Source organism: Solanum stenotomum, chromosome 10, assembly GCF_019186545.1.
Source record: "Solanum stenotomum isolate F172 chromosome 10, ASM1918654v1, whole genome shotgun sequence".
Taxonomy (NCBI): Eukaryota; Viridiplantae; Streptophyta; class Magnoliopsida; order Solanales; family Solanaceae; genus Solanum; species Solanum stenotomum.
In genome coordinates this window covers 57,133,801-57,148,312 of record NC_064291.1, presented here as the reverse complement: position 1 = coordinate 57,148,312, position 14,512 = coordinate 57,133,801, and the positions used below count along the sequence as shown (strand labels likewise).

The window sequence follows — 14,512 nt, the reverse complement described above, 5'->3', positions numbered from 1 at the left end:
TAAAAATGGACAGCTAGACAAAACTGTAACGATGAGTGACCGCAAAGAAATTTGTCACATAAATTGGAATGCTGAGTATTAATTAGATTGAAAAGATATCTTAGTCTAGATATATGCCACATTGACTCGTCGTCTTTAAAATACCAACCAAAAAAAAGAGTCACCCTTTGGTTCCAAAATAAAAACCAAGCAAACAAAATCTTAATTCTTGTATGTCAATTCATCTGCCGAAATTTATGTTAAGAGTTACTTATATTCATCAGTCCAATAGAATTCTTTTTAATTAACATATTTAAAATTTTAAAAAGCTTATCATTAAAATATCTTCTTATATCAAGAATTATTATTGGTCAAGCTTCTTCCGAAATTTTCACAAACGTGATTTTTTTATCTCATTGGTTAATGAATCTAAATCCAACCTCATATACTTGTGAGTTCAATAGGAAAAATTCCACAACACAAAATTGTATGTATTGCCCTTAAAATACTCATTTTAAACATTTACCTTTAAAATAGTCTGATTTTTATTTTTTGAACTTTAATAACTAAAAGTATTGTCTAGTGGGACGGACATACACAAGTTGTTTAGGAACTGAAGTTAATATTTTTATTTTATTTTTTAAAAAGAACCTTTTACCCATTTATCACCCTAAAAATTGGACAAGAAAATCAAGAATTGGTGTGGTGAGTGGGGAGTTGGACGTGTCAAATACTCAAATATCTCCCAAGACTAGGGACTTCCAACCCTTCAAACGGTGCGTCAAACTCCAATCAAATTTCTAATATTTTTGTATTGCAAAATCTATAAATTGCAGCAAGAAGTGAATTTGTTTATATACAGTTTGAATTTTTTTGATTACAGAGAAATTTGAGATGAGGCTATTGAAGGTAGCTACGTGTAATTTGAACCAATGGGCTATGGATTTCGACTGCAATTTGAGCAACATTAAGCAATCTGTTGCGGAGGCTAAAGCTGCTGGAGCTATGATCAGGCTTGGACCAGAGCTTGAAATCACTGGATATGGTTGTGAAGATCATTTTTTAGAACTCGATACTGTTGCTCATGCGTAAGTTTTTTTTTTCCTTTGCTGAAATTGATGAATAAGAAGCGTTTTCGGTTATAAAAATGCAAGCTTTATATGAATTAGCTTACACAATTCAGTAGGGGTAGTTTAATGGCCCGTTTGGTGTATTTGAAAAATGTAATTTTTGTTTTCAAGGTGAAAAATGGTGTAAATTGGAGTTTGTAGTTTGAGTATGAATACAAATTGTGTTATTTTTTAAATTTTGTGAGTGATTTGGAGTGGAGAAAGTGAAAAGGACTTATTTGTGTTCTTCAAATTTCACAAAAGTTGAATTCTGGAATTTTATGGCCAAACATGATTTCCAGAATTCACTTCCAGAAAAAAAAAAAAAAAGTAAATATATTCATGGCCAAATTCCCACATAGATTAGAAACAGATATGATGTGTTTGTGTCTCACTGAACAGAATACTTTCAGCTCAGTGAGGAAATCAAATTACCATTTGAGCTCTTTCCCCTAATGTCTTCACAAACTTGCAGGTGGGAATGCTTAAAAGAATTACTGTTAGGAGATTGGACTGATGGGATATTATGTAGCTTCGGTATGCCTGTTATCAAAGATTCAGAACGATACAACTGTCAAGTGTTGTGCCTAAACAGAAAAATAATCATGATAAGGCCAAAGATGTGGCTAGCAAATGATGGCAACTATCGAGAACTTCGATGGTTTACAGCATGGAAATCAAAAGATCACCTTGAGGACTTCCATCTCCCAAGTGAAGTTTCAGATGCTTTGTCTCAGACAACAGTACCTTTTGGTTATGGCTATGTCCAGTTTCTAGACACGTATGTTACTGTGCTCACATTCATTATTACACGTTCATTGTATTTGTTTTTTAGATATTGTTTTGCTTTTCTACTTCTCTTTCTCTTGCTTGCTGTGGATTGGGCGACTTGAAAACAGAATTTATGTGTCTTCTTGGTTGCTTAGTTTATGGTGATGGTCTGTCTACACTTAGCCTACTTGATCTACAAGAGAATTTAATTCCTCTATTTAGTATTATTTGATCCAGATGTCGTTTAAGGAACCTATCTTTCCTGGTCATTCAATAATAGAAAGCTTTGTGAATAACAAACAAACAATGAGTTGAAGACTGAAAAGTAGTCATATATAGAATTGCAGTGTTATGTTGCGAAACTCATGTTTTTAGAATTTACTTGTATTAAGTTGGGTGACTAAAATTTAGCATTGAAGTTGGAAAAAACATATTTGTGAAGGCACTAAATTTTCAAAACTTGTCACTTTAGCTCGTAATGTGCATAGTTTTGGTGATCCAGTTTTTGCCTAAACCAAAACACATCTATATTTAAGAAACATAAAATTAAAAAGCAAAAACAATTCAAGAGTGTTAAAGAACTGTCCTTTTTGCTTTTTGGTTCTAGTTCAATGTATTTGGGTTTTTTTGTATTTCACTTAATCATTTTATATTAAAAAAATTCTCCTCTAGCATAACATCTTTTTTGGAAGTGAGTGTCTGGACAAAACATAAAGACCAGCTAGTTTAATAGGCGATGCGCTAAATATTACCTATCATTGAACATATACTTTAGATATATATTTCTTCTACCATGAAAAATTGGAAACATTCTGAGAAAGGTAGACCAAACTTTGAAAGATCAAGAAACCATGAAAACATTCTGAAAAAGGTAGACCATACCTTGAATTAGACACGAAACAACTTATAAGAGATTAAACTATATAATCTCTATTTCTTCTTATCATTAGATGGGGATAATTGTTCAGGATTATCCTTTCATAACAAGTTTTTTGAAGTGTATGTACAGAACATTCTAAGTTTGTTTATAACATTAATCATTTCATCAGCTAGAGTATAGAAGTCACTTAGAAAGGAGCTATACTTCAGCATCCACAAAATTTCAGCCCCATTTTGTAGACTAGTGATTTTGGTGTCAGTCTTTCTGTATGGTTTCCATAGTGGTTGAGAAACTGCTACTTCACTAAGTTTAATCTCTGTAAACACTTCTACGATTTGAAATATTAACAATGACATAAGTTGAAGGATTTTAGTTAGTAACTCAACATTATGTTATCCTTTGAGTAGTTTTGTGAAACTTCTTTATTTTGGCAAAGCAAAAAAAGGAAGAAGATAAAATTCTTGATTGCCATGTGCTCATCTGGCAAAGGAAAATTGGAATAAGAGAAACAAAAATGAAAATTCTCTGCCTAGACTAAATTCTTCTTTGTGGCGACATATCATGGGAGATTCACATTCCCGAACTTAGCAATCAAACAAATCATGTGTGTGTAATAATAGATAAGTTGCAGCTTATCGACTTTACCACCATTTTATATGGTTTTAAGCTTCGTTTTAATGTTGCTTTCAGAGCTGTTGCAGTTGAAGTTTGTGAAGAACTTTTTACTCCTCAACCTCCTCATGCTGAGCTTGCATTGAATGGTGTTGAAGTGTTTATGAATGCAAGTGGAAGTCATCATCAATTACGAAAGCTTGATCTTCGCAATCGTGCTTTTATAAGTGCCACACATACTCGAGGGGGAGTTTACATGTACAGTAATCACCAAGGATGCGATGGTGGTCGTCTATATTATGGTAGCAAGCCTGTTTTTTGTCCTCGCAATAATCAACCATATTAGTAATCTATATAAGCTGTATTTGTTAGCTTAGGTGATATGAAGATAAATTGTGTTTAACTCACTTTGGTAACCGGTTTCAGCAGTTTTATTATGACCAGGTATTCATTATTCATTTACCTTTGGCAGATGGATGTTCTTGTGTTGTTGTAAATGGAGATATGGTAGCACAAGGTTCACAATTTTCTTTGAAGGATGTTGAAATGGTTTTTGCTCAAATTGATCTAGATGCGGTATGTCAGAATAATTTTGAACTCAGTATCTAAAAAATTTGTTATATATATCATTAACTTGTTCCTCTTTTGCAAATTGGTAAGTGGATGCCCAAGTCTTTTGCAGTTACCAAACTAATGCCAACAAATTGGATCAGATTATGGTGTAAATAATAATCCGACTCAACTTTGTAATCTGCATGTATTAATTGCTCATCCGTGTTTTTTAGTACTGATTCCACATTGTTCTAGCTCAACTAATTCAAGGAAAACCATTACATTTTGATATGCCTCCAACTCAAGAGCCAAATCTTGATGTAGAGATTGTTTTATTGAAAGAAATAACACAATGTAGTGGTATGAACTTCAGCATATTTTGCATTTTGTGGAGGCTTCATTGATGTATGTATAATTGTGTGAAATCTTTTGCTGCTGAGATCTCTGATGTTTTTATTTAGTTATCCATTTAGTTAAATGACAATGGTTCTTACTTCCCCTTTTGTACCAGGTTGCAAGTCTCAGATCATCTATCAGTAGCTTTCAAGAGCAAGCAAGTTGTAAAGCTAAAGTTTCCAAAGTATTTGTGCCTTACAAGCTTTGCCAACCTTTTAACCTCCTTATGTCACTTTCAAGTCCACTCAAGGTAAGTTGTTGTGTGAGGTCAATGGTTTTGAAAACCAACACATGTTCTTGTAACGACTAATCCCCGTACTTTTTCTTGTTTAAGTAGCTCTTCTGAGTCAAAACCTTATGCGCCAGCCCCTTCCCCCATTTCCATAGAAAGATTTTGTTGTACTCCTAGTCACAAGAAGCTGTCATGAAGGTCTTCCTAATGGATTTTTTGCTTATGTTAAGATACTGGTGGACTGAACTCTTAGGAGCCATTAGTTTATGTCTCTCAGTAGAAAGAGGGTCTTTCTATATGAAGGATGACTTGTTCATACTTCCTCTCTCTCCTTTCCTCCTGCCTCTGTGCGTANGGGGGGGGGGGGGGGGGATGGAGGCTTTAATTTTCTGATCATTTCCATTTCTATTGATCTCTGATCACATGATTCTATTCAATTGAGTCATTCAATCTGAAGTTATTCCACAACCTTGGCCAAAATTAAAAAAATGGGTCCATCCATATACTGAAAAAAACTGGGTTAAACTTCCATCTAGTTCTTTCTTGAATGTCGCGAAGCATCTTATATTTCAGCTTTTTATATACTACATTTAGTTCTATCTTCTTTTGAGTTTTGTTGCATCTTAAGCCATTTGTTTTGTGTGTAATGTCTTGTGGATTCTTCCGTTGCTGGATTAAGTTGGCTTAGTGAACTGCATTCTTTTTCCAGATAAGATACCACTCTCCTGAGGAGGAAATAGCACTTGGACCTGCTTGCTGGCTCTGGGATTATCTAAGAAGAAGTGGTGCATCTGGTTTTCTGCTTCCCCTTTCTGGTGGTGCTGATAGTTCCTCCGTTGCTGCTATAGTTGGTTCAATGTGCCAGCTTGTAGTAAAAGGTTTATTAAGCTCACTGCCCTTCTAAACATATATATTGTTGTGTTCTAGCTATTTTCCTGTATTTGTAGCTAGTTTTTGACATTCGTATTGTCGTCATAGTACATAGGTTTTTCCAGAGTTTCAGGGTGCAGGATGAAAATGCAGTTGTATGTTTCCCTATTCCCTATAGCCGGTTGAACCTTCTACTAGTTTCCTACGTGAACTAATAGCCCCCGGTGGAAAATGATAGATAATTCTTGTGCTGTTTGATTACTTAAATTATTACCTGGATCTAAATTTGATGATTTCTTCTCTAAAAAAGTGAGAGCATGGAGTTCATTTTTTGGTAAAGTACAAATTTCTTAAGAATGATCATTCACTTATAGGATCTTAGGATTTGACTTCCTGTGGCGTTGCTGAACTGAAAATGCTACGACATAGCCAAATTTAGGAGGATCCTTGATTCATCGTATTCGTGGTCAAGGTTCTATTTCTGCTACAGATCAGATATTTTCCGTCTAATGTTCTAGAGCTGGCAAGTATTTTGTATGAGCGATCTTATTATTTGTGCATGTTCTCCAATGCACGTACTATGTCTTCATTTAGGTTGTGCTGACTGATAAATTGCATCATGCTGCTAGTAATGTCTATTTCAACATTTTAGTTCAAGGTAAATAGCATGAGCAGCATGTCTGAAGATAAGCAGACTATTGAGTTTTGTTTTCTTTATAATTCAATTATAACTGATGTCAATGCAGAAATTGCAAACGGTGACAAGCAGATAAAAGCAGATGCTATCCGAATTGGCCATTACACTGATGGTCAGTTTCCAACAGATAGCAAAGAATTTGCTAAGCGCATTTTTTACACTGTTTTTATGGGATCTGAAAATAGGTAAGAATGTCAGCAAGTCCCATTATTCTGTCCTTCTCAGATTTTCTGTTCTGTTCTGATCTATATGTATTCTCTGGTTCCTTAATTGGCATGGAATTGATACTCCAAGTAATAAATAACTCCTTTATAACTGCTTTGCTAATTTTCAGTTGGAATTTTTTTTATTTGCCTGGCCTTGGACAGCATACTTCTGGTTCAGAACTGGGAGCCTTTTTAGTACAACAACAACATACCCAGTGTAGTCCCACAAGTGGGGTCCGGGGAGCCTTTTAGTAATCCTAATAAATGTAGGAAATTGAACTTCACAAATATGAGAATTTGGGTCATCATGAACTCTTGGCTGGACTCACTGTCGTGCTACTGCCTGCTAAACCTAAGCTTATACCCCTCCTTAGGAATTCTAGGGGTCAACCCTACCTATGATTCGTTCTCAAATGACATTTATTCTCTAACATCAAGGGACTCAGTAGCAATCTGAGATCTACATATTCCCATGAGTCTAATGACACCTTTGCTTTGAACTTTAAGGATCTTGCATGTTTTACTTGTATATGGTGAAGTAAATTAGTGCGAGAATGAACATCCCCAACTGACGCAGATGATCAAATAAAAGATTTCAGGACTTTTCTATTGATTCATAGATGTCTTCTTCAATAGAGCGTCTCTTCTGGAGAATACTAACACTGTTCTTTCCAGAACTCTCTGTTTGAAAAATGATCTATTTGAATTTGTTATTGAGCCAAACTTGTGTTGTTGATAGTGTATGCATATGACAGTTCAGAAGCCACAACAACTCGGGCAAAGGTGTTGGCTGATGAGGTAGGATCATGGCATCTTAACGTGAGCATCGATGGAGTGGTCTCTTCACTAATCTCTCTGTTTCAAACACTCACTGGAAAGCGTCCACGCTATAAGGTAGAAAAGTTTGAAATAAATTTTACCATTATCTATTCTATTTGCTTTTATGTGTTCGCTCAACTGAAGGGAAACCCTTAACCTCATGTTGTGTGGTCAACTAATAGTTGGTTGGACCAAGAGAAACCATATCTGGAATAAAGACTAAGCTATTGCTTTACAGTGCAATCTTGACCTGTTTATTTTGTCTGCAGGTAGATGGGGGATCAAACATTGAAAATTTAGGGTTGCAAAACATTCAAGCTCGGGTCCGAATGGTCCTGGCATTCATGTTAGCATCTCTGCTGCCATGGGTCCATAACAAACCTGGGTTTTATCTGGTTTTGGGTAGCTCCAATGTGGATGAAGGATTACGTGGTTACTTAACAAAGGTAGAAGCAAATTTTGTTGTTTGAAATATTGTGTCACTATTAACCGCATTCATCCTATAATAGCATCTTGTTAACCGAGGATTTAAGGGTAACTACTACTGTAGTGCTGTTTGAATTGATTACTGGCTGTCTTGAACTCTCCTTGTATTTTTTTTCTATGCTTGGAGCATGTCAATAAACAGATAGTAACAAATTGGATTCACGGTTTTCCTTTAGCTGATCTCTCTTTTCTCCAACACATATCCTGGTGATAACTGTCTATCTTGCAGTATGATTGTAGTTCAGCAGATATAAATCCAATTGGAAGTATCAGTAAGATGGATCTTCGAACATTTCTGAAATGGGCTGCCGTTCATCTTGGCTACTCATCCCTGGCAGAGATTGAAGCTGCACCGCCCACTGCTGAATTGGAGCCTATACGTGCGAATTACAGTCAGGTATCTGATTTAGTTTACTGCCAATTTCAGCTTTTATGATGTTTTTTCTAGTAATGCAGGTGTGACCATTATTTCCTGTTTCTGGTATTTTCTCATCCTTCCATTTGGGAGAGTTCTCACCCCTAGATTCTATAATTTTCGCATGAAAGTTCTTGATTCTCTTTTAACTTAATATGTGGAGTTCGGTTATGTATGAAGAAGTGATCAAGCGCAATTAGAAGTTTTCACATTACAATATTTGTTTAACAGTTGGATGAAGTGGATATGGGTATGACCTATGAAGAACTTTCAGTGTACGGAAGGTTGCGCAAGATTTTCCGCTGTGGACCTCTATCAATGTTTAAGGTTTGTCCTGTTCATTCTGTAAGACATTATAGAATCAGACTTGTTATAGGACCTTTTCTTCCACATATTTTTGTAGTCCTTGACAAGTACTGAATGATCATATTGCAGAATTTGTGTTACAAATGGGGTACAAAGTTGACGCCTGCAGAGGTGGCTGACAAAGTGAAATACTTCTTTAAATACTATTCCATCAATAGACACAAGATGACTGTCATGACGCCTTCATATCATGCTGAGGTACTTCACTTCTATGTTGCATGGATCCATTACTTGCATTGAAGTATCTGTCTGGTATTGTTAGAATAGTCCCACATTAAAGTTACTAGCTAGTCACCGCTTTGATTGTTAGAGCTCGCGTCACACCACACCAACAGAATCGTAAGCTTTCTTCTTCGTGGTTCATAAGAAAGTGGGCAAAAAGAAAAAAGAGGGGAAAAAAGAATTAAAGTTTGCAGATGGGTTAATGCCTTTTATATGGTCGTGGACAATCCTCGCCTCATGAGATGGATTTTAGGCACTTCATGGATACCTCAAACATATGCAGAAAGTCTGCAAATGCTCGTATGGGATACTTATATATCCATGCAACTTAAACCATTTGAATGCTTTTGTTCTGTTTGTTTCATTAGAGAAGCATCATCATCATCATCTACATCTCAATCGCAACCAAGTCGAATTCGCCCATACGAGTTTTCACTTACTATATCGCTCCATTTAAGTTCATCTTAGACCGTCATTACACACAGTAAAATAAAAATAAAACCGCCATATTATCTGTGGATGTTTCAGTAGACAAGCATATGACTTTTTTCATATTGCAGAGTTATTCACCCGAGGACAATAGGTTTGATCTGCGCCAGTTCCTGTACAATGTCCGATGGCCTTATCAGTTTCGCAAGATTGATGAACTTGTGAACGAGCTTGATGGTGATAAAGTTGCTCTTACAAAATCGACTGACGGGGAAAATGTGAACGTTACTGCTGATGGTGGGATGGGTGTTGTGGCCGCAGGCTCGGGTGATCCAAAAGCTGGCTTCTAATTCTAACTTACACAGTTTAACTCATAATGCAGCTGATAAGGAGATACAGGATTTCCAAATGTTTTCCAAAGTATTCAGTCTTTCAGATAGTCTAATTTACTCTTTACTTATTTAAGAAAATCAGTTCAACATTTTTTCAATAATGAAAACCCCTTCATTTGTGATCTGTTGTATAAACAAGAAATTATATTTTGAGATCAAATTTATCCTGATTATAAGTAATTTTATTTACTAAATATACGATAGGTTTACTCTCATATTTTATATCGAAATAATCCAACTCCGACCAAACTTAAGCTAACTTTAGTAACAAGGTTTTGGAATTCTAAATTTGACTTTTATATCCTTATTTAATACTAAGGATAGTATGAGGTAGGGTATTAGGAGGCTAACCTCCTCCTTTTACCTCTCCTCATTATCTATGTGGTATTATTTGTTTTATTTCATTATTTTGTACTAGGTAATTTACCCGTGACTCTGTTATAAGAAAAAAGAAATTAGTAGGTTTTAAAAACATTTCAACAGAAATTAAATGATTTGACATTATCACATATCTAAAGAATTGTAAATATATATTGAATGATTAAAAATATCTAGAGATCTAATCATTTTTATCTTTTACATAATTTATCATAATATATGTTTGATGATATAATTGTGTTGCTAAAACTGAGTTATGTTTTTATGTAACGATTAAACATAATTTTTTCTATTTTTTTTGTACATGAAAAATATAGAATCTAATAATTTTATAGTTAGAATAACTCCTTGTGAAAAAAAAATTATGTAAAAGTTTTTGATAATCAATATTAGTTATAAATAAGTTAAGACCGTTAAGAATGTACACCACAACAACATAAATAATTTTTTTTAGAGACAATCTACTTGTTTGAGGTCAAACGTTCACTATTTTTCGTTATTATTACTTTATTACTCTAACAAAATTTATAGAAGGAAAAAAATTAATTTGAAATAACAACGAAATAATATTTGTTAACACTTTTAGAAATTCATTCTTTATTAAACTGCTGTTTTGAAGATCATTCTAGATGCTTCATCAATGTAACCTTAAGACTATTTCAGAAATATGTATGTATAATTGTTGCATTATGAAAGTATAAGTAGATCAAAATGTTGGATTCTAGACTCATGTTAAAGGAATATTTTCGAACATTAAAAAATTAAAAATGAATCTAAACTGCTCAACAATAACTTGGAACATAAAGGATAATAAATCTATGTTAATAGACATATCTTTTGTAGCTAAAGATATTACTTCTATTTAGAGCAGGTTTGTTTCATATTCTTCAAATTAAGTTTATCGAAAAAAGTCATAACTCAGACAAAAAATATTTAGAAAATTTGAATGGGAAGGACAAAAAAGAAAATCATTAAAAGGTCGAAAGTTCACTAAAACATACTTTTAGTGGCGACTATTGATGCCACTATAATGACTTTTATTGGCAACTATTATAAGCATTAGCAGCGACTGTTGTTGCCACTAAAACATACTTTTAGTGGCAACTATTATAAGCATATAAGCATTAGCAGCGACTGATGTTGCCACTAAAACATACTTTTAGTGGCGACTATTATAGGCATTAGCAGCGACTATTGTTGCCACTAAAACTATAGTTTTAGTGGATGAATTAGCGGCGATTAATCTTGTCACTAAAACAAACTTTGACGACTATTATAGGTAATAGCAACGACTTATGTTGCCACCAAAACATCATTTTATATATATACTAGTAAAATTATCCGTGTCTCGCACAATAATTTAATATTACGAAATTTATAAAATAATACTTATAACCTATTAGTCATTTAAAGTAAAACACTACAAAGGAAGTGATAATTATAATATCTTATCAAATATCTTTCAATCAATCATCTTTAATTTGATTTTATGCTTTCAGGAAGTGTTAGGAAAATCGGGCGTTCAACCACTTGACTTTAAGGAAAGGGGCCTTGTCGGCCACCGCTTGCTGACGACGAAATGCATCGTCAATTAAAAGGTCCTCGCGTTAGACTTAGTACGAAAAGTAGGTGTTCGGCATGTCCCTTGCTTGTGAACTTCTTTAGTAGGGTGGAGGTACCATTCCTCACGTTTACCGTTGTCCCCAGACTTCACATTTTCAACGCTTGTATACTATTCGATATTTTTGAGGAATCAAATGCATCAACCTGTAATATTAAATATTTTAATAAATAAATAATTATTGGTGTAGAGATAAATAAATTGTAAAAGGTTGGAAAAAGTGAACAAATATTCTAATTCTAACGTGTAAAAAGTTCAGTTCTACTTTTTGTTTTACATATATCATTTTAAAGTTCTCATTTAAATGTATCATAAGTAATTATTAAAATAAAAATTAAAGGGAAAATGTATCATATTGGACAACAATTCAACTTATTATATATACTTGAAAGAGAAAAATATTACACAAAAACTATTCAGTTTGTTTGGGTGTTTTTTAAAATTAACATACCAGAGTGATAAACTTCAATTTGAAACTACACTTCTATTCCAATTACAGTGTCGAAAACACATCTATTACTTCAAGAAAAGTATTTACAACTTGCAGTAAACTTGAGAAATTTGTCCATACTTCATATTGAATATAAGCAATTAATTTATTATGTAGTTATCTATTTCTTTGGGATTAAAAGATGCTGCAGTCTAGTCATATTCTTCTATAGGTCATCCGGCACATCCTTGAACTTATGTCAAAATTTTATTAATTTTTATCTTCTTTTCTTGGTTCACTTCGCACATCAAGGTGCGATAAAGTTTTTAAGATCTTTATGTGTTTACAATGACATACCAAATTTGAATTTTGTCTTCAAGATATGGTAGTACAGATCTTTAAGGAATTCTTTTACTCTACTTTCAACAATTTTAGTAGAGAAAACTTGCATGAATACTCAATTAATGTGTGTTATTTAATATGTACTAACAAATATTTATAACAATAACTTTGAAGAAACATAAACAACAAAATTTAAAATATATACTCAAAAACAACAATTAATAAAATAAGTATAAATTAATTACTGTAAAAAATAAAATCAGGATCTGTAACAATAGAATGAAACATAAAGAAAAAAAATTGAGCCCACTAAATGCATAGTGTACCCTTAAGAAAATTATTCTCCTCTAGTATCCGAGGTTTAAAGGAATAGATTCTCTCAGGATAGGACAATTCTATTCACCAGTGTATTGATACAAAAAACAATGGTGAAGTGAGTCACTCAACAGTAGCAAAGTACATAAATATTTAATTGTGCAAAAAAAGTAGTTCAGAATTTTCATTGTTTTAAAATGAGAGGAAATCCTTTTATTTATAAACAACAAAGAGTAGTGTGAACAAATATTTATTGTGCCTTATCAGAAATGTCACAATTCTTTGGGAAAGGTCACAATCTTTCATAAAAGTTACAACTCTTTATAAAAGACACAACTCTTAAAAAAAGTCACAACTTTTTATAAAAATCACAACGTTTCATAAAAGGGAAAGACTAATTTTGAAAATAAATAAATTAAAAGGAAATCTTAAATTTTGATGGCACGGCGGGCCTAAAGTTTGGATTTTATATTTTATATTTTATACTTTGGTACGAGTCATCCAAAGTTTTGGCACTTGTCAGCAAGAGAACATGTCCACTGTAATAACTGGGCTAAAATAGGACTCAGATTATGATGCTCAAAAGATGCACTAAATAAAATTGACATAATACATATATTGACCCCTAAATTTGACTTCAAATTTTAACTTTGATCTCTAACTTTCATAATGCACAAATAGGCACTTTAACTATCTTACCTTTAAATAAATAAACACACGATTTTTGAAGCCAAAAAGCGTGAAATGCAAATGCTCCCACGTGTATTAGTGAGCCACTCAATGGCTGCCAACTAATTAAATATTTTACACGTCATTTTAGAACTAAAAAAAATCAAAATTAATTTTAATTTATATACAAGAATCAAAATTAATTCCTCCTAATGGTTTTGCTAGCTTGGAGCTCATTGGGTCTGTTTTCATGGGGTTTGGGGGGTCATTTGGCTGCTATTTTGTGTCTGGTTCGAGCTGCTGGTTGCAGCAGAGTTGTTTCGTGATGATTCTTGCCGGAGATGACAGATCTGATGGGTTTGGGGTCGGGTATTTGGTGGATTTAGCGAGCTCGAAGCTAGTTCGCTTCATAGGTTGTGCTCCGGTGTGAGGAAGAAGGAGAACGGCTGGGTTGGAGGTACTTGTTTGGGGGTCATTTGGTGGTGGCGTTTTGCCTGAAAAAGAAGAAAATGAACGGGGGTTTTGGGTTGCCGGAGATTGGCCAGAATTCGGAGGTTAGAGTTGTCATTTCAGCATTTTTTTACTATTGTTTTTGTTGCAAAATTATTTCAGAACAGTCCATAAATATGGGAAGACATGAGAATCAATGAACTTTTCCTTCTTTTCTTTAGTTAAAGTGTATTTGTGCTTTAAGTTGTCAAATACTTAATGGAAAAAACAGGGTGTTTCGTATATTGTGATTGTCATAGTTAATAGCAAATTACAATTATGAATTTTTGGAGGCCAAAAAATAAACATACAGTGCTAAAAATTATAAGTAAAATGGTGCACTTAAAATGTTTGATAAATTGTCTGAATGACTTTTTTTAGAGATTTTTGTCAAATTTAAGTAGCAATCTGATACCTAATCAAAATGCAAGGAGTCCCTTAAGTGTGGATCGGATTCATTGATCGAGAACCTTTGAACTTAAATTGCATTCGACTTTTACAAGTGTATACTCACCCATCTTGCCAAAAAAAAACTTCATTATAATTTTTTTTTGCAATAACAAAAAAAATTTATTAAATGTCACTTGCATTTTGCAGTGAACAACAAATAATGCAAAAAAGAGGGAAAAATTGTTGAAAAAAATATAAAGAGAGTTTAATTGTCCTTTTAATGCTTTTTTTACTGTTGAGCCCCTAGATTTTTACATCTGACGCGCCTAATTTGAGTTTATTTCACGCATTTTGCCAGGTAGAATCCGAATATTTTTTTATTTAAGTTTTGGATAGTTAAAGTGCCTATTTGTGCACTCACAAAGTTAAAGGTCAAAGTTATAAT

The 14,512-nt window shown here is 33.6% G+C and overlaps 1 protein-coding gene across 1 annotated transcript; it reads left to right on the top strand.

The window, feature by feature from the left end:
* Positions 1–581: 581 nt before the first annotated feature.
* On the top strand, positions 582–9,596 carry LOC125841785 (glutamine-dependent NAD(+) synthetase). The gene is made up of 14 exons (XM_049520952.1): positions 582–755; positions 863–1,067; positions 1,564–1,869; positions 3,430–3,653; positions 3,824–3,927; positions 4,415–4,549; positions 5,241–5,409; positions 6,148–6,283; positions 7,060–7,198; positions 7,393–7,569; positions 7,839–8,006; positions 8,256–8,351; positions 8,460–8,588; positions 9,173–9,596. Exons 2-14 carry the CDS (start codon positions 874–876, stop codon positions 9,389–9,391), a joined length of 2,196 nt encoding a protein of 731 aa, XP_049376909.1. The 5' UTR covers positions 582–755; positions 863–873; the 3' UTR covers positions 9,392–9,596.
* The last annotated feature ends 4,916 nt before the right edge of the window (positions 9,597–14,512 follow it).

Excerpts from the sequence above, each read along its gene's own strand:
- LOC125841785 (XM_049520952.1), top strand. The coding sequence starts at position 874 with ATGAGGCTATTGAAGGTAGCTACGTGTAATTTGAACCAATGGGCTATG. Across the intron at positions 5,410-6,147 it reads GTGCCAGCTTGTAGTAAAAG|AAATTGCAAACGGTGACAAG; the intron begins GTTTATTAAGCT and ends ATGTCAATGCAG. Across the intron at positions 8,589-9,172 it reads CGCCTTCATATCATGCTGAG|AGTTATTCACCCGAGGACAA; the intron begins GTACTTCACTTC and ends TTCATATTGCAG.